Raw genomic sequence first — 22,500 nt, 5'->3', positions numbered from 1 at the left:
TGCTTTCTCTTTTGTTTCCACCTTCTCATTTTGTCTATTTTATCAGCTCGCTTCTTTCTTCACTCTTATATTCTAAAATCTCTTTTTACCATTTCCTCACATTCTCCTTTGCTACAACCATCATAAATTGACCCGATTTCATATTTCTGAAACATAACTTCTCTAATAAGAGTTTGCAAAACATTCGCATTGCTGATAACGATGGAAAAATTGTAGGATTATGTATAAACCCATTTAAAAATATACAAAATACAGAGTGTTTAACTTAGAGATCTTTCAAGTTTGCGGATTTACACGATTATCGCATCGGAATATTAACATGCACGCACAAATATTATACATTATACCAAGATGTGTGTGTGTGTGTGTGTGTGTGTGAATATATTATACATATATACTGGTATATGAACACAGTTGACTGTACTCACACATATATACACTTACAAACATACAAGTATACAGTTATATTCATTCTGTATGTTCGAGTATCTATGTATAAGTATTTATGTGTATGGATGTGTGTGTGTGTGCCTATAATACGTTAATATACATACATTTACATCCACATAAATACACATTTCCAACTCCTCTATATATCTATACATTTTTAATAAACACATAAACACGTATCTGCAGCATTATATGCAGTAGATATGTGTATTCATTTATCTCACGATCAAAAAATGTCTATGCATTTGTTCATTTCTGTTGCTCTTTCCTGCATAAATTAATAGAAACACAAATTTATATAGATCTAAAGATATTCTACCAAGAATACACGTTCTTAAAAGGATGTAAATCTACGTTAACGTGCGCTCAGGAAATAGAATAGAAAACTAAAACATATAAATGAATATATATAAAAATAGATGGGAAAATTAGTAAGAGATTAGAGATACAGAAAATTATCCTTGCGGTTTTGTAATATTAAACCCAAGATCAGACAAAGGAACTCGCTTTAGGTTCATATCCTGCTATAGTTTAACATCTAAAGTTCATCGGTTACAGTCAATTGACTGTGGCCATGCTGGAGCACCGCCTTTTAGTTGAACAAATCGACCCCTGGACTTATTCTTCGTAAGCCTGGTGCTCATTCTATCGGCATCTGCTGCCGAACCGCAGGGACGTAAACACACCAACATCGGCTATCAAGTGATGGTGGTGGTGGCAAACAGACATAAACACACACACACACACACACATATATACATATACATATATACTACGGGCTTCTTTCAGCTTCTGTCTGCTAAAACTACTCACAAAGATTTGGTCGACCTGAGTGAATCATTTCTGTTGCTGTCACAGAATTTGAAATTTCAAAATTAAATGAAAATTTTCAAATTTGGTATATTGATGTAATTTTTCACATTGAATCCGATTTTATGATTCCATTATTCCAGAAGGATTTTAGAAAGATTTTACATAAGTTCAAAGTCTGACCATTTTTACTCATTCAGATTTGGAAGCTAGCATTTTCTGTGTGGTAGCTGTGTATGACAAAATGAAAGTAAAACTCATTAGATGCTCTAACGACGAACTTTTAAACAAAATGAAAGCAATTACATGTCATATTGAGAGAGAGAGAGAGAGAGAGAGAGAGAGAGAGAGAGAGAGAGAGAGAGAGAGAGAGGGAGAGAGAGAGAGAGAGAGAGAGAGACGGAGAAGAGCGTGCTTGAGAGATATACATAGACAGAAAAAGAGTGAGAGGATGTGGTAAATATATATATATATATATATATATATATATATATATATATAGAGAGAGAGAGAGAGAGAGAGAGAGAGAGAGAGATGAGAGAAAGAGTAAAAGTCAGAGAGAGACAAATATGGTAGATACAGCGGGGTAGATTTAGCCATCTAAAATTCGAAATATTTCTAGTAGCAAATTATATTTCCTTATTACTAATTACTGAATGCCTTTCCGTTGGGACGCAGATTTCAAAAATTATATCCGTTTTTCTCGAGGATGCACTATTGCGGATACTTTCCGTGACATACATACATACATACATACATACATACACTCTTATATAAATATATATATATATATATAATCAGAAACTTGTAACTTTGTAACTTCTGCCGATTGAATATAACTGGAAAATTTTTTTTTCAAAAATAAAAAGCAAAACATGATCATATATACTCATGTATTGAGTTCTATTTTCCCTGTTTGCTTTTCCAAAACTTTATGCGAGTGCGTGTGTGTGTGTGTGTGTGTGTATGCATGTATGTATGTATGTATGTATGTGTGTGGAGGCGCAATGGCCAAGTGGTTAGGGCAGCGGACTCGTGGTCATAGGATCGTGGTTTCGATTCCCAGACCGAGCGTTGTGAGTGCTTATTGAGCGAAAACACCTAAAGCTCCACGAGGTTCCGGCAGGGGATGGTGGCGAACCCTGCTGTACTCTTCCACCGCAACTTTCTCTCACTTCCTGTTTCTGTTGTGCCTGTAATTCAAAGGGTCAGCCTTGTCACACTGTGTCACGCTGAAGCTTCCTTTCCAAGGGCCCAGGTCGGCCGGGACGAGAATCTGTTGATTCTTTTCCTTGGCTTTTGAATTGCACTATAATTTTATTAATTTGAAGATTTTGAAGAATTTGAAGATTTTCGGCAATTTTTCGCTCGCTAAGACCAGCCTCAGATTGCCCAACAATACGACCTCTTAGAAAATCTGACAGCTCTACTGAATTTTTTGTGCGTGGCATGGTTACTCTTCGCAAATGTTTAATACAATGGCACCTGGAATGAAAAAGAATAATTACATTGTAAATTCTACACCGCTGAAAACATATAGAGACGCTTAGATCAGGAATTGTGAAAATTAAAGGTGTCTATTTACTTCCTGCATATCTGTGTGTATATGTATATATATATATATATATATATATATATATATATGCGAGTAAAAATAAATACAAAAAAAGGGGTTTTGTATGATTGTGTATAGAGGAATATATTATTTTGTTTAAAAGAGTTCCAACACTGTCTGTTTTTTATGTTTTATTTATATTCCTGCAAAACCAATGTGGGATATAGAATATGGAATATACAATATATAATATAATATACAATATATAATATAAAATAAAAATGGATGGTACAATGAAATAAAGTATTGAATGTCTTATTGAATATATGGAATATGTCTTATTGAATAGATGAAATATTATATATTGTATATTATATTGTATATTATATTATATATTGTATATTCCATATTCTATATCCCACATTGGTTTTGCAGGAATATAAATAAAACATAAAAAACAGACAGTGTTGGAACTCTTTTAAACAAAATTATATATATATATGTGTGTGTGTGTGTATGTGTGTATGTGTGTGTGTGTGTGTGTGTGTGTGTGTGTGTGTGTGTAAAAATGTATGACACTTATTCGGTAGCCATGATAAAACTCCGAGTTTCGGATGCCGGGGTGGGATAAAGGTGTCAGTTACAACATCCATTGGAAGATCTTAGCCAAGTGTAAACCTTACACCAGCGGCAGCGGAAGGTGTGGTCTATGTGATATGGAAAGATGGCTTATCTGGAAAGGCAGCTTAGACCCCGCCACATGTCTAAATTTAAGAACTGAACTTTTTGGATCATGTCCACATGTGGCTAAATATTTGCTACGTTTTTGATCCCCCTGAGTTTACTGAGAGGACTTGCTTTCTATATTGTATCTATGCATAAGCTTTTTATCTCTCTATACTTTTTATTTAGTTTTCTTATATATTTTTATATATTTTTATATTTTTTACATATTCATAGAGATAATGTTCTGTATTTTTTCCACATGTATTTTTTCTGTATTCTCCCCTCCACCCCGCTTTTTTCCTGTGCGCCTATAGACGTGTACATGGAATCTTATGTGCGCGCTTGTGAATGTGTGCGGGTATGTGCGTGCATGCGAAAATATGCGCATATAGACGCGTTTTAACCTTATAGCTTTTTAACACTTTTTCTGTATTTTGCTTTTTGCCCTGTGATTTTTTTTGCGTGCGTGTGTATGGGCGCGTGGGTGTTGAGCGCACGTGTGTGTGGGTGTGTATGTGGGTATATATATGTATATGTATATATATATGGTTTTTGGCGAGTATGTGGGTGAGAATGTGTGTTTTCAAGCGAGCGTGGTTGAGTATATACATATAGGTGAATGTACGGATTGGTGCGCTTACGCGAACACTATAGACTTTTCTACTCCCTTACCTTTACTCCCCCCCCTTACTCTGCGGTCCATAGCTCTTTTGTCTTAATAACGGTCAACCACACAGTAATTTCCCTTTGTTTAACGGTCATTTTCCACAGGAATTTTCAATAGCCGGATAACTGAAGAGATGGCAGCGTGGGCTCCCACCCCGGCATCCGAAACTCGGAGTTTTATCATGGCTACCGAATAAGTGTCACACATTTTTAAAGATAAATTCCTCTATTTACATAATATCAAGGTCTCTTTCTTTCTTTTGTTGTCCTTTCTATCAATGTATATATATATAATATATATATATATATATATATATATATATATATATATATATATATGAGTTCAGCAAAAATTTAGATTCAGGTGAATACGCCGCGCACGCACACACACTCATTTAATATAATGTTTATTTTACCAGTCTGCTTCAAATATTGACTTTTGTGTCAGATAATATTTGTACCATGTACATGTCTATAGTATCACAAACTCCCTGATACTTTTAAATGTCTAGAAATTGTCTTTTAGCCATTTCGTGAATTACGCTCGACGAACATGAATTAAGATGCAGTCTTTTGGGTTAATGTGTGTCTTCTTGTCCACGACCTTAATGATTTATTCCTACGGTGAGAAATCTCGCATTATTATATTATTGAATAAAATTGTTCGTTTCAGAAATATTCCATTTCGGTCAATTTTAAATGTAACAGCACAGGACCTCTGACCTATTCTTTGGCACAAAGCAGCTTCACTTATCAATTGTGTCAAAATAATATACTGTCGCTGTAGAATGGTGTGAAGGTGTAATAATCAAATTTTATATAATATGGTATGTTGGTCTTTTTTTATGTTTTATGTCGCAGCCACCAAATATCTATAATCGACATTAGTGGTTCTCAACCGGGGTCTGTATGACTCCTGGGGTCATATGGATTTTTGGGGGTTCTCATAAGCAAAATAGTAAATTGGGTACACACAATAGTATATTAAGGGCCCATGAAAAGATTTTGATTTAGATGTATTTATTAAAAAAATCCGCTAGATTTCTTTCTCTAACGTGTTACATAGTTCAACTTACACAAGTTAATATTTGAGAAACAAAGTAGGAATTTTGAAAGAAGTATCTATAAAATTGGTTTATAAATATCGAATGGCTGTATTGGTCCACCAGAGTAAAATAGTAACCAAAGGAGTTCATAGGTAAATAAATGGTTGAGAATCACTGATCTACATTATGAGAGCCGTTCTTTTAGTTGTCTTGTGAATATTGTATAAATTACATCTTTTAGATTAGCTACCGATGAAATCTGTAAAAAGAAATGAATATTATTATTAGTATCAGCAAGGTGGCGAGCTGGTAGAACCGTTAGCACGCCGGGTAAAATGCTTTGCGGCATTCCGTCCATCTTTATGTTTTGAGTTCTAATTTCACCGAGGTCTGCTTTGCTTTTCATTCTTTCGGGGTCTATAAAATGAGTACCAGCCAAGCAATGGAGTTAATGTAATTGACTAGTTCCTTCCCCGAAAGTTTCACGCTTTGTGCCTCTATTAGAAAGGAGTATATTTTAAGATCCGTGTTTCTCTGTCTGTCCGTTCGTCTGTCACACACTCAGATCAACATTATTTTCTAGTGATTCATTTTTAAAAAATATCTTGCTGGTGTTTTCCAATGCCCACAACACCCAACTACTGGTACTCAATGTGCTACATAGTGGTGTTAGACCGGGCTATCTAGAGTTAGAGTTAGTAACCCTAACTGTAGTGAATCTGAAGGCAGATTTACTAGAACCTTCATTCCGAAGAAGAATTATTTCTGCTCTGAAAGTATTTCGATTTATTGTCTGTACTTCTTTCTACTACTTATTTTTGAGATCGTTACACTTCAGTTGGTAAGAGAGTGGATTCATATAGACCGTAACGGAATTTTAGCTCTAAAGACAAAGAGACAAATGCCACAAGGCATATGTTCCGTCCTTTTTTTTTAGTTCTATCAAGCCCTGAATTGGTATGTTTTTTTGTTTTTTTTTAGGATAAAAGGTTAAAAGCTGACATTGGCCTCACAGCGCAGAGTCAGAACAAAAATTGCAGTGTTATTCTGTCTGACGCCTTTACGACCTTGCACGTTGAAACTTTACAAAACTATTAATTTATTCAATACTAGCAGAAATACCCGGCGTTGCCCGGGTTAAAGAGAATAATGAAATCTAAAAACGCCGTCTAGACTACGCATCATCTTTATATATAGAGATGTATATACACACACGCACCCAAACACACGTATATATATGTATATCAATATAAATATATGAAAGTCAATGAAGTTTCGTAAAAGAAGGTGATCATGTACATACTTTCTTGCTGTTGTGATTATAACACCTCATTGTAAACTATGTTCCTTGTTTTCCCTTGTGGAGCATATACAAATAGGTTTTTTGTTGTTGCCCACTCTTGAGCAGCCAACATACAGTTGTCCATGTGAGAAGCAGGGCTCTTCCAAGAGAAGACCAGCTACAGACAGTGTTTGACCCTGATATTTGTTTATGGACATGGCAAAAGTCACACGAAGGGGGAATTGTAGTCTTCTGAATGTAAAAGGAATGTCTGCTCCTGATGGAGTAAGAGGAATTCTTGGAATAAAGACGTCATCCCCTTTTGCACATCCAGAAAGAATGGTAGCCTCGATAACGTGTGACATCATTTTCTAAATAATGCTCATCTGTTATGTTCGGGTTAAAATTTCATCAACATCAAAAATATATGAATTTTCATGGGAGTTATGGCCGTTATGCAAAGAATATAATTTCCAAATTTCATAAAGATCCATTCAGTACTTTTGACGTAGTTTTGGATAAGAAAACAAATGACTAATGTGTGTGTTTGTGTGCATGTGTATGTGTGTGTGATGGGTGTATATATGTATAGATATCTGTATGCATGTATATATGTATATATGTGTACATATTACGTGTACATCTATATATATATATATATACATCTACACATATGTATACATATACATGTATGTATAGATCTATATATATCTACATATACGTGTACATCTATATGTATACATATACATCTCTCTCTCTCTCTCTCTCTCTCTCTCTCTCTCTCTCTCTCTATCTCTCTCTCTCTTTCTCTCTCTCTCTTTCTCTTTCTCTCTCTGAAAGTATCTGTCATTACAGTATCGAAATGGTGTACATATACATGTATATGTATACATATACATCTCTCTCTCTCTCTATCTCTCTCTCTCTCTCTCTCTCTCTCTCTCTCTCTCTTTCTGTCTCTCTCTTTCTCTCTTTCTCTCTCTGTGAAAGTATCTGTCACTACAGTATCGAAATGTGATTGTTTCAGTTAGTGGAATAGTTTCATTTTTAAAGTGAAAGTATTTGACATGAGTGTTTTTGTTTCACTTTTGACACGTAATACTTAAATAGTGGAGGAGATATTATGTTGCCGTGTGCTCGAACTCTGCAAGAAGTTAATAATTTTTTTTTGACTAAAACACAACTGGAACCCTAAGTAAGGCATGTGTAAAATTTGAATGAAATTGGTTGCGTAGTTCTCGAGTTTTAGGGATTCACACAGACAGACAGACAGACACACATTCTCATTTATATATATATAGATATTCATTGAATTCACACATGTCACGTAAGAAAAAATAAAATCTGTGTTTCATATTTAGGTGAGTTTATTTTTCCTCAGTGACGGAAAGATAAGAAAAAGAAAGAGAGCGGTAGTGGAGATACTGGCAAAACTAATATAGCCTTCATTCAGAAGAAGAATTACTTCTGCTCTAAAAGTATTTCGATTTATTGAGTGTAGTTCTTTCTACTACTTATTTATGAGGTAGTTAAACTATTTTATGAAAACTTTCCGTCGGTGAAAGAGTCAACTCTGTTGTTTCTAAGATAAGGATTTGTAAGAGAGGATTCTTCATCTATTTTCTTAAGACATTCAATAGCCGCACTACTGCATATCCATTGAGTAAGATTTGAGTGTACTTTGATATGTCGTATAATATTGTCGAATATAGATCTACTAATAATTGCTAGTTCACTTTCAAAACATCAACGAACATGTTTCTTAAAGCAGAGAAAACAAAAATCAGGTAAAACCAAACACACTGCAAACTACTAACCGAAAACATAACTAAAACGTACAAGCAAACAAACACCACCACTTAATATAGGAGCAAAAAATCTAGCCACAAAGTTTAAAATAGAAGACAAGGTAGAAAAGCTTATCCCACGAAATCTTTTTAGAACTCTGAAAAACCATAGAAACAATTTCCCACAAAATCCTAGCTGTAGATTAATAAATCCCACAAATAAGTGAAATAGGAATTATTAGTAAACCCAAATGCAAATTTATACAATTCGATATCGTAGAGTTCTACCCCTCGATCTCCAAAAGCTTGCTTCAGAAGGCACTTGAATTTATCAAAACATGTCACTATAAAAAATACCGATATAGACATAATTATGAACTTAAGGAAGTCATTACTCTCTCATGATAATTCATACTGGGTAAAAATGAATGGAAATGAGTTATTTGACGTGGCAATGGAGAGCTATGGCGGGGCACAGATAGCTGACCTTGTAGGCCTTTATATCCTAGATGCCCTTAAAAAAGAAATAAAAGAAACTAACTTAGGTCTATATAGAGGGACGATGGCCTGGGAGTAGTACACAATAAAAACGGACAGGATATGGATAGAATAAGGAAAAAATTATGCGAAATATCTAGCCAATTAGGCCTAAGAACCACAATTAGTACAAACTTTAAAGAAGTCAACTTCCTAGACGTTAACATGAATCTTAACACAGGAAAATTTAAACCCTACCACAAACAAAACGAGGAAGCCTCGTACATAGACATAGGTTCCAACCACCCAGCAGCAGTAATTAAACATGGTTAACAACATTAGCAGGCATGTCTCCAATTTATCCGGCAACAAAGACACTTTTGAAAAAGCCGCCCCATATTATAATGCTGCATTAGAAAGGCCCAACTTCAAGAATAGCATACACTACAGCTGGTCTCCACAAGCACGGAAATCCTTAAATTTCCCGGCAAATTCTTCTTGAGTCCGTTTTAATTCGCTCACAGATAATTTCCAGTTTATGGTTCAAATGTGCGACTGTTCCTGAAGGCAAGGAAAGTGAGCATAATTGCTGCCAGCAATTTGAGCAATCTACAAGTCCAGTTTCTTTTGGGAAGCTGTCACCTCCCAAAACAAATTATGGAAGAGTTTTTCTTTTCCTTGTAACCGCACATTCAACTCATTCAGCTTATCTGTAATGTCCACTAGAAAATAAAAATCATTCATCCATTTGCTGTCATCAAAGTTTATGCACGAATTTCCTTTTGCTTCAAGAAATGCTGCCACATGTTCTCGAATATCGTAAAAGCGTTTCAAAGTACAGCCGCGGCTGAGCCACCTGAACTTGGTAAAGTAAGGGATGCCAGCGAATTCGGCGTTTATCTCATTGAAGAAATTTCGAAACTGTCAATGATTTAATGCACGACTCCGAATGAAGCTGACGGCTTTTACAATATTATCCATGTCTTGATCAAACTTAATGATTTTGGAGCAAAGTGATTGCTGATGTAGAATACAATGGTACCACAATATTTGGTCTTTACTCATGTTCAGGGATTCCAGCTTTCATTGCATGAAACCACGCAAGCCTTGTTCCTTGCCGATCATCGACGGTGCACCATCGGTAGCTATTCCCACCAGGCGATTGTAAGTTAGTCCCATCTTTTCAAGCGCAGTATCGATTTGTTTGAAAATAGCAGCGCCTGTGCAATTTCCTTTCATATGGGATAGAGCAAGTAACTCTTCAGTGATATTAAAACTTGAATCAACACTTCTCACGAAAATCACCAGATATGGCGTATCAATAGTGTCAGTAGATTCGTCGATGGCAATGCTGTAAGCTTCAAAGATTTTACAAAGTTTGTTCAACTGCATTTTCGTATTTTCGACCAGTTCTTCAGTCCTTCGGGTCATAGTATTACGCGACAAGCTAACACATTTTGTAGCTTTCTCTTTCTCTGAGCATAGAATTTCAGTCGCCGAGGTGATACATTCTTTGACAAAATCTTCAGAAAAAGATTTCATGTTACGTGCAATCTTTTCAACAATGATGAAACTTACTTTGGCGTATCTTCTCGATTCATCATCAATTCCCCAAAAAACTTCTGTTGCGAGATTGAATTCCTTTGAAGTAAAATCACTTTCTCCTTCATAACGATTATGGGTCGAAGCGTGCTTTGGCGTGTAATGCCGTTTCACATTCTCAACTTTAGGAACTGCGATTGTTTCACCACAAATCAGGCAGAGACATTTTGTATTTGATTCCTCAAATAAATGTAAATTTTGTCCATGCCTCGTTAAACCTGCGATTTTCTATGTCTACCTTTCTGATTTTTCTAGCCGACGCCATGGATGAACAAAATTTGAAATTTATTGTGAAGAAGAAACTAATTTGCTCATCGGCATCAGAAGGCTTCCGTATCAAAGGTTGTGCCGGTGTAAATTTGAAATTGAATCACCTCAAATACCAGCTTTATTGATGCGGAAAAGTCACGTGATACTATTCTTAAGAAATGACACCTGCTGAGGTGAGCGCTCTGAAGCTTTTGATTGGACGCTGTGATAAGTCACTTTTTACCGACTTTCGATACCAGCAAACGGAAAGGCACTATTTTTAGACCTGATGCAATTCCATTCGACCAAAACTGGAAACTTCGAATTGGTGCTTATGGAAATCAGGACCGTCAGTCACTTGGTATTTTGGTGTTCTTGGGCAAGGTCTCAAATGCCACCCCCTCCCATCTATTTGAACTCAGCTTAGAGTTGTTCTCAGCCAGGTGGTGGGCGGAAACCCAAGTTCCGGAGAAAAATTGTGACATGAAAAATTATTATGGCAATTTACTGGAAAAAAAAAACAAGAAAAGAGCGGTCGGACGCCACGAAATTTTCAGATAGGGCATATCATAGAAATAAATTTCAGATTTTGATTATCCATACGAGCGAGCGTGGGGAATCAATTTCTATGCTTTCATGTTAATGCAGTGTGTATATATGAAGTGTTGCTAACACAATGCCAGTGCCCATGGCCCTTACTTGGGGAGGGGTGAAGGAAGGCCTGCCCCCCCCCCCCCCGGCACCACCTCTCTTGGGGTTGGAGGTGGAAAAAGCACATATGCCATGCCACCCCTCTAGGAGAGGGGCGGCACTTTTGTAAGTGAGGGGGCCTCCAGTAACATGCACAAACAAAACATGAAATTATTTCTATAGTGACAGCTATGCACACACAAGGCACACTGAGTGCAGAGTTTCGAGCTGCTTCGAGAACTGTTTATTGGCATCCAATAATCATTTATTAATCGAAGAAAAATAACAGTAGTAATCTTCTGCGTAAATATTAAGGAATATGCTGAAGACCGTCTAACAGGCGGGATTCTAAGACTTCGTGGGTCGGACGTTTCACAGCACGGGTCTAGAAGAAGGACCCACAATTATTCGACATTCTGCCAAAGAGCCACAAAGATATTTGCAAGGTGTAGATGTGGAGGTATTCAAAGAAGGTTTTTTTTATTTGAGATACCTGATGAACCCACATCGCAGTTGAAGGCACAAAGAAGAGCCGCTTCATCCAACTCGGTACTTCACCAGAATCAATACAGAAAAGAAACTCACATTCACAGAAAATGCTTCAGCATGACTTCAGCATCTGTCTAAAACCAGTAAACTATGAAAGATATATATATAGAGAGAGAGAGAGGGGGGAGAGAGAGAGAGGGGGAGAGAGAGAGAGGGAGAGAAGGAGAGGGAGAGAGAGAGGTAGATAGATAGATAGATAGATTATAATTGGAAATATTTCAAATAATTGGAATAACGTAATCAGAAAATAATCAATATTTAGTTTGTTAAATTAAATGTTTGTAGAAAATCTTATTTTTTAAGCAGCCATTTACTCTTTTTTAAAATGATTTTTGAAAAGCCGTATCAACGTTACATGTAACTTGAACATGCAAAGCAAGGCGTCTATTTAGATTTCATGATTTTTTGATTTTTCTATTCCTCTCTATTGTAAATAAAATTTGTTCAATCATGTTTTATTGAACAAATTACCAAATATAAATGAACAACGCGAAATATCTCGCAGAGAATCAGGAGGAAAACGATAGCAAGCAAGGAGACAAAGCAAGTATTAAACAAAAATGGAAAATCAAAGACGCGCAAATGCCGTTTGACGAAGATATGTACGAGGACTTTCTCAAGAGCAGTGAGAATGCGTTTTGGCTCAACATGTTGTGCATCATAGACAAGTGCGGGAACATCGTTTCCGTAGACAGTGTGAGCGTGTGCGCAACATAATCAACGATGATAACAATTTTCTTAAGTGCAACAAGAACGCATTTTGGCTCAAAATACTGAACATAAAGCAGTACAGTAAGCGCTTTCTCGAGAGCAAATGGATAGTTTTTTGGTTTAGAATAGCGCTGAGTAACACGACAACGTTCTGAAGATGAGCGAGAACGTATTTTGACACATAATGTTGAACTCCATAAAGCAGCACGGCGACAACCTCCTCAAGAATAATGTGAACAGAGTTTAGAAGGAGATGCTAAGCAGCACCGTCCAGCACACCAATGACTTTCTCAACAACAATAAAAGCAACTAACTCAGATTAGAATAACTCAGAATAGAATTAATCTATCAGAACCAAAAAAGGATGCTATATGCTACAAGACAGTTTGATATAGACTCAATGCTAGAAGTAGTTGACAATGTAACTCATGATAGTCCTCATTTAAAGGATGTAATAGGTCGTCATTGCAGCATTCTAATGTTCATGAGAGAGTGCACTGGGGGAACATTAGCCTAACCTAATTTTGCCATTTGCTGTAAATCAACTTTAATCTGTATTCCATAGGAAACAGTTATACTTAATGAACTACATCAATTATTCATACTTGATTCACCAGAAGTAAAATATTTCAGAAGAAATATCCGGAAGTTCGACAGTGTTATGGCCATAAAGTAGTAGCACGAAACCAACCGATGCTATAATTACTCGATGCCTTTCTATCTACAGAATTCACGGAGTTGTTCATAGATTTTTTGAAACACCAGGAAACGCTATTATTGATTTGCCATCCTACCTGCAAATTTACTTTCAAGATTCTGAAGAACAAGTTCGACAGCGTACGCAGAGAATGGGTGCAGATAATGGGATAGGCAAGTTTGATGCTGTTATTTTCCGTACACTTCATTCTACAGTAGTTTCAACTTATAACATTTATTTGCAATTATTCTTCTCTGTTCAAGAGCAAAATGATGCTGGAACCATACAAGAAAATGTTTCTCTTAAATTACATGCTGACAGAATGCCAGATAGCGGACAGTTCAGAAGATATAATTTGTCTCCATATAAGGAGGTTACTGTGTTGATATTTAGTAATAACGAGAAAACTCATCAAAGTAGTAGAATGCTGGTAAGTTCCAAGCGGAGAACTATCAACTAAGTCTTCAAATATTTAGCAACTCTCATCTAGCCTATAACCACATGGTGTAGCCCTGTATCTTTTTTTTTTTTTTTTTTTCTGAAAGCTTAGATGTATGGATTCTTAATGTTGTTGTTGGCACTCCGTCGCTTACGACGTCGAGGGTTCCATTTGATCCGATCAACGGAACAGCCAGCTCGTGAAATTAACGTGCAAATGGCTGAGTACTCCACAGACATGTGTACCCTTAACGTAGTTCTCGGAGATATTCAGCGTCACACAGTGTGACAAGGCTGGACCTTTGAATTACAGGCACAAAAAAAACAGGAAGTAAGAGAAAGTTGTGGTGGAAGAGTACAGCAGGGTTCGCCACCACCCTCTGCCGGAGCCTCGTGAAGCTTTAGGTGTTTCGCTCAATAAACACTCACAACGCCCGGTCTGGGAATCGAAGCCGCAATCCTAAGACCGCGAGTCCGCTGCCCTAACCACTTGGCCATTACGCCTCCGTATTCTTAATATACTAAACTAAAGTGATGACTTCAATTTTATTCTTTTTGGATAGTGAAGAAATCTAATTCTGATCGTATATTGCTCACACACCACATCTATTCCAATAGTTACGTGGTGTGTTATGCTCGTTGCGGTATACTCGAAGCAATCAACAGGCTCTACGAGCAAACCTGTATAATGGCCCGGCCGATATATTCATTGCAAATGATGCTGGTCGGATAGACGATGATAGGTTTTTCCAAACATTTTCAAGCTGTCCGGGTTGTATAACAAAACACTACCAAAATGAGGTACCTATCTCAAGAAATTTTGGAAAAACAATATTATTTGTGAGACTTCCCGGCAGTTCAAAGTCGAAAGAATTTACAAGAGAACTCAATACATCAAGTCGCTGGATGTCGTCTTGATATAACTGCACAAGTTTTCAAATCTGGCGTTTTGAGAAAATTAATGGCCCAAATAAGCACAAATGAATTCTAAAAAAGTGGTTTACCTCCTTGTTATTTTCTTTTTATAACACAAAACAACCACAACACATGGCAAAAAATCGACAAAGTCGCTACTGCTGAATTTGCCAACTTTAATATTGCACTCACTGATGGTCTTTGTTTTTTGGTGCAGAAACGCATGATCACTTGGACCATGCGAACTGAATACAACTTGGTCTTGCATATTAAATGGGTTTTGCACCAAGAATTGACGTCATGAGTTCACAAGCATTAAGAGGTAACGATTTCTCATTCGTTGTATCGTCGGCGAAATACAAGTGAAGGAAGTCATATTGCTAATGTGTAAGGTGGAAACAAGAATATCGAGGAGGATAATAGACGCGTATGCTTGGCTACTTCGAAAATATGAAACTCACATTGATGCTTAATAGTACTCAAATGTCAGTGCTGTTACATATCGCTCGAAATACATGTTCAAAGGTGCAGATCATTCTACGTTCCCGCTAGAGAGAGAACAAAATTGAATTCATCTTGATATCAGTAATGCAAATCCTTAAATATGAAAATTGCACAATCTCGACACAATCAAAGAGATCTTGTGCACATACGTACATACATACATACACACATTACCTATATATATATATATATATATATATATATATATATATATATATATATATCGAGAGCGAAAGCGAGAGAGAAACACATTAGTAAACATTAGTTGTATGCTCAAACAAAGCCGCAAACAAACTTGATAGTTAATGACAGAATCAATATTCAAAACGTAGAACGACTTCCTGCGATAAACACGTAGATAACAAACAGTAATCACTTCGGTGGTGTTGTATGTATTCGACGGTATGGTCTACATTAATCACATTTTTTAACCTGCCTTGTACAAAGAGACACAAAAATAAAACACGTCCTTTTCGGAAGATGAAAATATGGAAGCTTGGGAAACTTCAGTTTCGAAAAAAACTTTATGAATATATGAATAAATAACTTAATAGATAAAGCTAGAACAATGTCATATGTAACTTGTGTGTGTGTGTATACATATATATACATATACATATATATACATATGCATATATATACCTGGTGGTGCTATTAATTTAGACAAGGCCTGGGTCTATACTGGCCGAAACCTATCAAAGATATTAAAGTTATATACATATATATATACCCTTGTTTTTACTCTTATCAATTTTTTTTTTTTAAATATATAAATATGCATTTACGTATGATTTTTTGGATGTATGTACATTTTTGTGTAAAAATGTATTTATTAAAACACAGGTTTGTTTATATATTCAATTATGAGTGTACTTATGAATAAGTATGGGAGAATAAGTATGGGAGTATGTAGATGTAATTTTTATTTAAAAAAAAATATAAGTAAACATTTAGATGTTTGTGTAAATATAAATGTGTGTATATGATTGTGTATACAAGTTTATGTGAGTGTGTATGTCCACATGTGTATGTATGTGTATATATATATATATATATATATATATATATATATATATATATATATATATGTGTGTGTGTGTGTGTGTGTGTGTGTGTGTGTGTGTATGTATATGTGTGTGTACATATATATATATATATATATATATATATATATATATATATATATATATATATATATATATATATATATATGCATGTATATGTGTATGTGTGTGTATGTGCATGTATATATATGTATATGTATGTGTATGTGTGTATGTGTATGTATATGTATGTATATATATTTATATATATATATGTGTATATATATGTATATATATATATATATATATATATATATATATATATATATATGTATATATATGTGTGTATATGTGTGTTTGTGTATATATGTATATGTGTGTGTGTGTGTACACACACACGCATATATATATATATATATATGTGTGTGTGTGTGTGTGTACATGCGCACACATATATATGGATATGTGGATGTATGTATATGGGTATGTGTATGTATGTATATATGAAAACACTTGAGTTATTTTTCCTTTTTATATATATATATATATATATATATATAAGTTCAAAAAAACAATAACAAAAAAACAACAAAATGAGGACGTGATACGGATAGTGTTATTGGACGCTCAGGAAAGGAAAGAGAGATTGTATGACGTTTCGGGCGTAGCCCTTCGTCGAAAAGATGGAAAGTTCGGAGAACGGAAGAACGGAGAAAGAGGAAAATGGTACCGATGCCCACGAGGTTACATTGTGAAAAGACCGGAACAGGAGGTGGTGGGGGAAAAGTTCTTTCTAAGACAGGAGAGTGAAAAAGAGAGATGAATATCTGTGCGTGTGCGAGAGTCTGCGAGTGTGTGTGTGATAACAGAACGTGTGTGTGCGTATGTATGTATGTGTGTGTGTGTGTGTGTGCATGGTTTGGTGGTTTGTCTGTTAGTGTGTTTGTGTGTGTGTGTGTGTGTGTGTATGACGTAGTGGAAGAAATTAGTAGCAGGACTGGTTAGTGGACGCTTATAGACAGTGTAGATAGAAGGTCAACAGGCGGTTTTTTGAGTATGTGTGTGTTCGTGTTTGTGTGGGGTTGTAGATGTTGGGTACGTGTACGTGTGTGTGTGTATTTTGTATGTGTGCATGTGTGTATGTGTATGTTTTTGTGCGTGCGTGTGTGTTTGTGTGTATGTGTATGTTGTGTATATGTGCGTTGCTGTGTACGTGTGTGTGCGTGCGTTTGTTATTGTAGGTGCGTGTGTTGTTTATGCCCATGTGTGTGTGATTGTATGCGTGTCTGTGTGAGTGTGTAGTGTTGGTGAGAAGTGTGTGTGTGTGTGTGTGTATGTGTGTGTGTGTGTGTGTGTGTGTATGTGTGTGGATGTGCGTGTGTGGGGGGGATTGTGAGGGTTAGGTACGGGTGTGTGTGTGTTTATGTGTGTCTGTATGTGTGTTTCCGTGTGCGAGTGTGTGTATATTTTTTGTGCGTGCGTGTATGTGTATATTGTGTTTGTTTTCGTGCGTGCGTGTGTGTTATGTATGTGAGTGAGTATTGTGTATGTGAGAGGTGTGTGTGCGTGTGTGCATGTGTGTATATGTGTATGTGTGCATGTGTGTATATGTGTATGTGTGTTGTGTATGTGTGTGTGTGTGTGTGGTTTTATGTATGTGAGAGGTGTGTATGTGTGTGTTTATGTGTGTGCGTGCGTATGTGTGCCAGGTATGTGTTTTATTTTGTGTGTGCACTCCTGTGTGTATGTGTGCGCATGTGTATGCGGCTGGGTATGTAGGCGTGCGTGTATATATGGGTGTGTGTGTGTATATATGTGCGTTGGTCTATATGTGTGTGTGAGGGCGCGCATGTATGTTTGTCATGTATGTGGGCGCTATATATGTAAGGTGTGTGGGAGGTGTGTGTGTAGGTGTATGGGAGGTATGTGAGGTATGTGTGAATGGGGGTATGTATGGGTTGTCAGGTGTGTGGGAGGTATTGGTGAATGGGGGTATATGTGGGTTATGTGTGCAAGGGTGTGTATGCTTGGGTGTGTGTGTGTGTGTATGTTTGCGTGATTGTTAGCGTGTGTGTGTATGCGCAAGTGTGCGTGTGTATGTGCGTTTGTATAAGTGTGTGGGCGAGTCTGAGCGTGTGAGTGCATGCATATGTGTTGTGTGTGTGTGGTGTTTTGGGAGGTAGGTGTGCTTACATGTGTGTGTATGGGTGCGTGTATTTTTTGTGTATGGCTATGTGTGCGTGTAGGTAGGGGTGAGATAAAAAGTGGAAAAATGTAGTGAGTGTAATAACAAGAGAATAATGGATATAATGTAAAGGGGACGAGGTGGGGGGGTTAAAAAATAAAAATAAAAAATAAAAAATAAAATATAAAATAAAGAAAAGTGTTGCATAGACGTAAAGGGGAGAGTCATAAGGAAGAGGGGGCTGCGTTGAGTCCGAAGGGGAAAGAAGAATTAAGGTTGAAAATGTAGCGTTGCTCCAAGTGGAGTCGCGAGGGAGTGGACCCATGGTGCAGGGCGAGGCCAAAAACGGAGATGTTAGAGGGAGAGTGGTTGGCCAAGTGGAAGTGACGGCCGACGGGGGAGTCCGAGCCTAGCCGAACGTCCCTTAGGTGTTCGGTGAAACGGTCGGCCAGCCGGCGGCCCGTCTGCCCCACGTAGAGTTGGTTGCATAGGGTGCATTTGATGCAGTAAATAAGGTTGGAGGAGGTGCAGGTGAAACTGTGTGGAGTGTGAAGTGTTTGTAGGTTCGATCCGGTGACAGAGGTAGTGTTGGTGATGAAGGGGCAAGTGTGACAGCGGGATCTGGAGCACGGGAAGGAGCCGGGTGGGGGTTGGAAGGAAGAGGAGAAGGTACTGCGGACCAGTAGATCGCGTAGGTTGCGGGCGCGTTTGAAAGCGGATAGGGGTGGGTTGGGGAAAATGGGGTGGGTAGTGGGATCGAGCTGGAGGCGACGGAAGGCCCGTAGGATCCTCCGACGAAGGGGTAGGGTGGCAGGGTGGAAACGGAGTGGGAAGGGGGTACGGTTAGGGGATTGGTGTGGGGGAGGAGAGAGGGCGGTGGTGCGGTCGATTCGACGAGCGCGGGCGAGAGCGGATTGGACAAGGTGGGAGGGGTATCCTCGATGCATGAACAGACGAGAAAGATACTGGGACTGGGCCTCGAAATCCTGGTCCAGGCTGCACAAACGTCGGAGGCGGAGGAACTGGGAGTAGGGGATGGTTCGTTTGGTGTGGAATGGATGGGAGGAGGAGAAGTTGAGGTAGAGGTGGGAGTCAGTGGGTTTGAAGAAGGCGGAGGTAGTTAGAGAGTTGGAGGTGGGGTTGATGGAAAGAGAGATGTCGAGGAAGTTAACAGAGGTGTCAGAGATGGTAGAAGTAAAGTCAAGAGTAGGGTGGAAGTTAGAGAGGAAGGAGATGAAAAGGCAGAGCTGTTCGCGGGAGAGGGAGGTGGCTCCTATACAGTCATCTATGTAGCGACCGTATAGTTCCGGGGTCGGACCGGAGAATTGGGAGAATACTTGGGCCTCAATGTAACCAACAAAGAGGTTGGCGTAATTGGCCCCCATTCTCGTCCCCATCGCGACCCCAGATTCCTGTTGGTAGGTATCTCCGGCGAACGTGAAGCAGTTGAGGGTGAGGACGAGTTCTGCCAGACGAAGCAGGGTAGGGGTGCTAGGTGTGGGGTCAGGGCGGCGGTCAAGGAAGTATTGGAGGGCTGAGAGACCATCGTTGTGTGGAATCACGGTGTATAGGGATTTGATGTCCAGGGTGAAGAGGAGGTGTGAGGGGCCGGGAGGGAAAGAAAAGGAATTGAAGAGGCGAAGGGTGTGGTTGGTGTCGTGTATGTGGGATGGGAGGGCAGCAACTAACGGGGATAGGATATGGTCGAGGTATTTTGAAATGAGTTCGGTGGGGCAATTGCAAGCAGAGACAATGGGGCGGCCAGGGTTGTTAGGTTTGTGGATCTTGGGAAGGAAGTAGATGGAGGACACAAGCCGTTGGTAGGAGGGGTGGGGTCGGAGGGGTGGGTCGGAGGGGTGGGTCGGAGGGGTGGGTCGGAGGGGAGGAGGCGGTAGAAGAGGGGATTGTGAAGCTGGCTGAGCGCTTCCCCCTTGTAAAGGTCCGCGCGCCACACCACCACTGCTCCACCTTTGTCCGCCGGCTTGATGACGATGTCGTCGCGGCGGCGGAGATTGCGGAGGGCGACTGATTCGGCCCGGGTGAGATTGGCCCAGAGGGGTCTTTTTTTAAAGTCGAAACGCTCGACCAACGCCTTACAGTCATCCACGAACAAGTCTAGGCTACTGAATTGGCCTAGAGGCGGCGTCCAGTTGGATGGGCGGCGTCCCAGGTCCGAGAAGTAGTCCCGATATATATATATATATGTATTTGTATGTATGTATGTATGTGCATCCGTGTGTTCACGTATGTATACATGTATGTATATGTATATGCGAATCTGTTTATTTGATTAGGTAATACGCGTAGATGTATAGCTATATGTATGTGTATGAGTCTATTTCTATTTATACATGTGTGTATATATAAATGGATACATGTGTGTATTTGGGGACATGCATACATGTGTATATTTGTATATGCGTGGGTACGTATGTGCATATGTATAAATGTGGACGTATGAGTGTATATATGTGTTGGTGTATATATATATATATATATATATATGTATATACAAGTGCACATATGTATGTATATGTATATACATATATATATATATATATATATATGTGTGTGTGTGTGTGTGTGTGTGTGTGTGTGTGTGTGTGTGTGTGTGTGTGTGTGTGTATTAGTTTGCATGTATGTGTGTGTTTGTGTATATGGATTTATGTATGCATGTACGCTCTCACACATTTATAGGTATGTGTTGTCCAACCCACTATCCGGCAGCGTCCAATTCTCTAACGGTTTTTTTCAAATGAATCAAGTCATAACCTTATCCATCTATTGTTTTCATAATCGGTCATAATGTCTTACGTTTAAGATGATTCCCATGCTTTCCCTGATGAGAAGGTTACAACTTTAATATCAAAGATCCCTATGGATCACACAGGTTGTAATCCTTTGAAACATATGTAGGAATAAAGTATGCAATTATAACATGCGTTTTCTCCATTCCTTAAATTATTAAATATACTCAAATACCCAAAATTTCAAGGAGTTTCTGCCTTAAAAACAGGAACTAAACGACAGTTATTTTGTGTTCTTTGCTACATTGGTTTCTATTAACCCATTTATTCTATCAGAAGAATTTTTATTCATTAAGATAGAAGAAATACACATAATTATATATATATATATATATATATATATATATATATATATATATATATATATATATATATATATATATATACATATATATATATGTGTGTGTGTGTGTGTGTGTGTGTGTGTGTGTGTGTGTGTGTGTGTGTGTGTGTGTGTGTGTGTGTGTGTGTGGAGGCACGTGGCTTATTGGTTAGGGTGCCAGCATCATGTTCGTAAGATTGTGGTTTCGATTCCTGGACCGGGTGACGCGTTGTGTTCTTGAGCAAATCACTTCATTTCCCGTTGCTCCAGTCCACTCAACTGGCAAAAATGAGTAACGCTGCGATGGACTGGCGTCCCGTCCAGCTGGGGAATACATACGCCATAGAAACCGGGAAACCGTGCCCATAATTTTTTCATTCATATTTTTTATTATTGCGTTTGTAGAAATAAATAATCTTGTATTTTTTTATTATTCAATTGATCTTTAATTATAATTAAATAAACGTCTTTAGCTTTAAATAGTATAGCTTTAACTATTACACCGGTTAAATATGTACTAATTTTATCTTCATTATTATTTTAAACTTAAACTTCGTTCAACTTGTATTTAAAACAATGATAATTTAAAACAATGATAATTTATGTAAGATGTTTTTTGTATATAATATACATGTTATTATAATGGATGAAGGGATGATTATTGAATGGTTATTATTTTGATATTATGATATTTTTTAAATAATCTTTATATAATAAGTATTTCATTTGGTACTTATTGTTGGCTGAGATATATATCTAATTATTGTTCTACTTACGATCTGACGAGTAGCTATATTTTTGAATAGAACTTATTTTCGATAATTTCAATTGATTTTAATCGATTTAAACTTCTTTTCTATTTGAAAATTGGTTATGAAACACGTGTAATCTTTTTATTATATTTATCTTATGATATTTACTTTACTTTATATTATACTCATTTATTGTGCTTTTAATTATTAATTTTTCTATATGTGATAGTGGATTTT

General features: G+C 37.6%; 2 protein-coding genes across 2 annotated transcripts in view; both read right to left on the bottom strand.

The window, feature by feature from the left end:
* LOC106867234 (metabotropic glutamate receptor 3) overlaps nt 1-22,500 on the bottom strand; it is a 136,591-nt gene that overhangs the window by 112,972 nt on the left and 1,119 nt on the right. The gene's annotated exons all lie outside the window — the stretch shown is intronic.
* On the bottom strand, nt 9,883-10,341 carry LOC149136525 (general transcription factor II-I repeat domain-containing protein 2-like). Its single transcript, XM_089348359.1, has one exon. It carries the CDS (start codon nt 10,339-10,341, stop codon nt 9,883-9,885), a length of 459 nt encoding a protein of 152 aa, XP_089204485.1.

The sequence above is a fragment of the Octopus bimaculoides genome, chromosome 3 (assembly GCF_046866305.1).
Source record: "Octopus bimaculoides isolate indiv1 chromosome 3, ASM4686630v1, whole genome shotgun sequence".
Classification (NCBI taxonomy): domain Eukaryota; kingdom Metazoa; phylum Mollusca; class Cephalopoda; order Octopoda; family Octopodidae; genus Octopus; species Octopus bimaculoides.
This window is presented reverse-complemented; position numbering and strand designations above follow the sequence as displayed.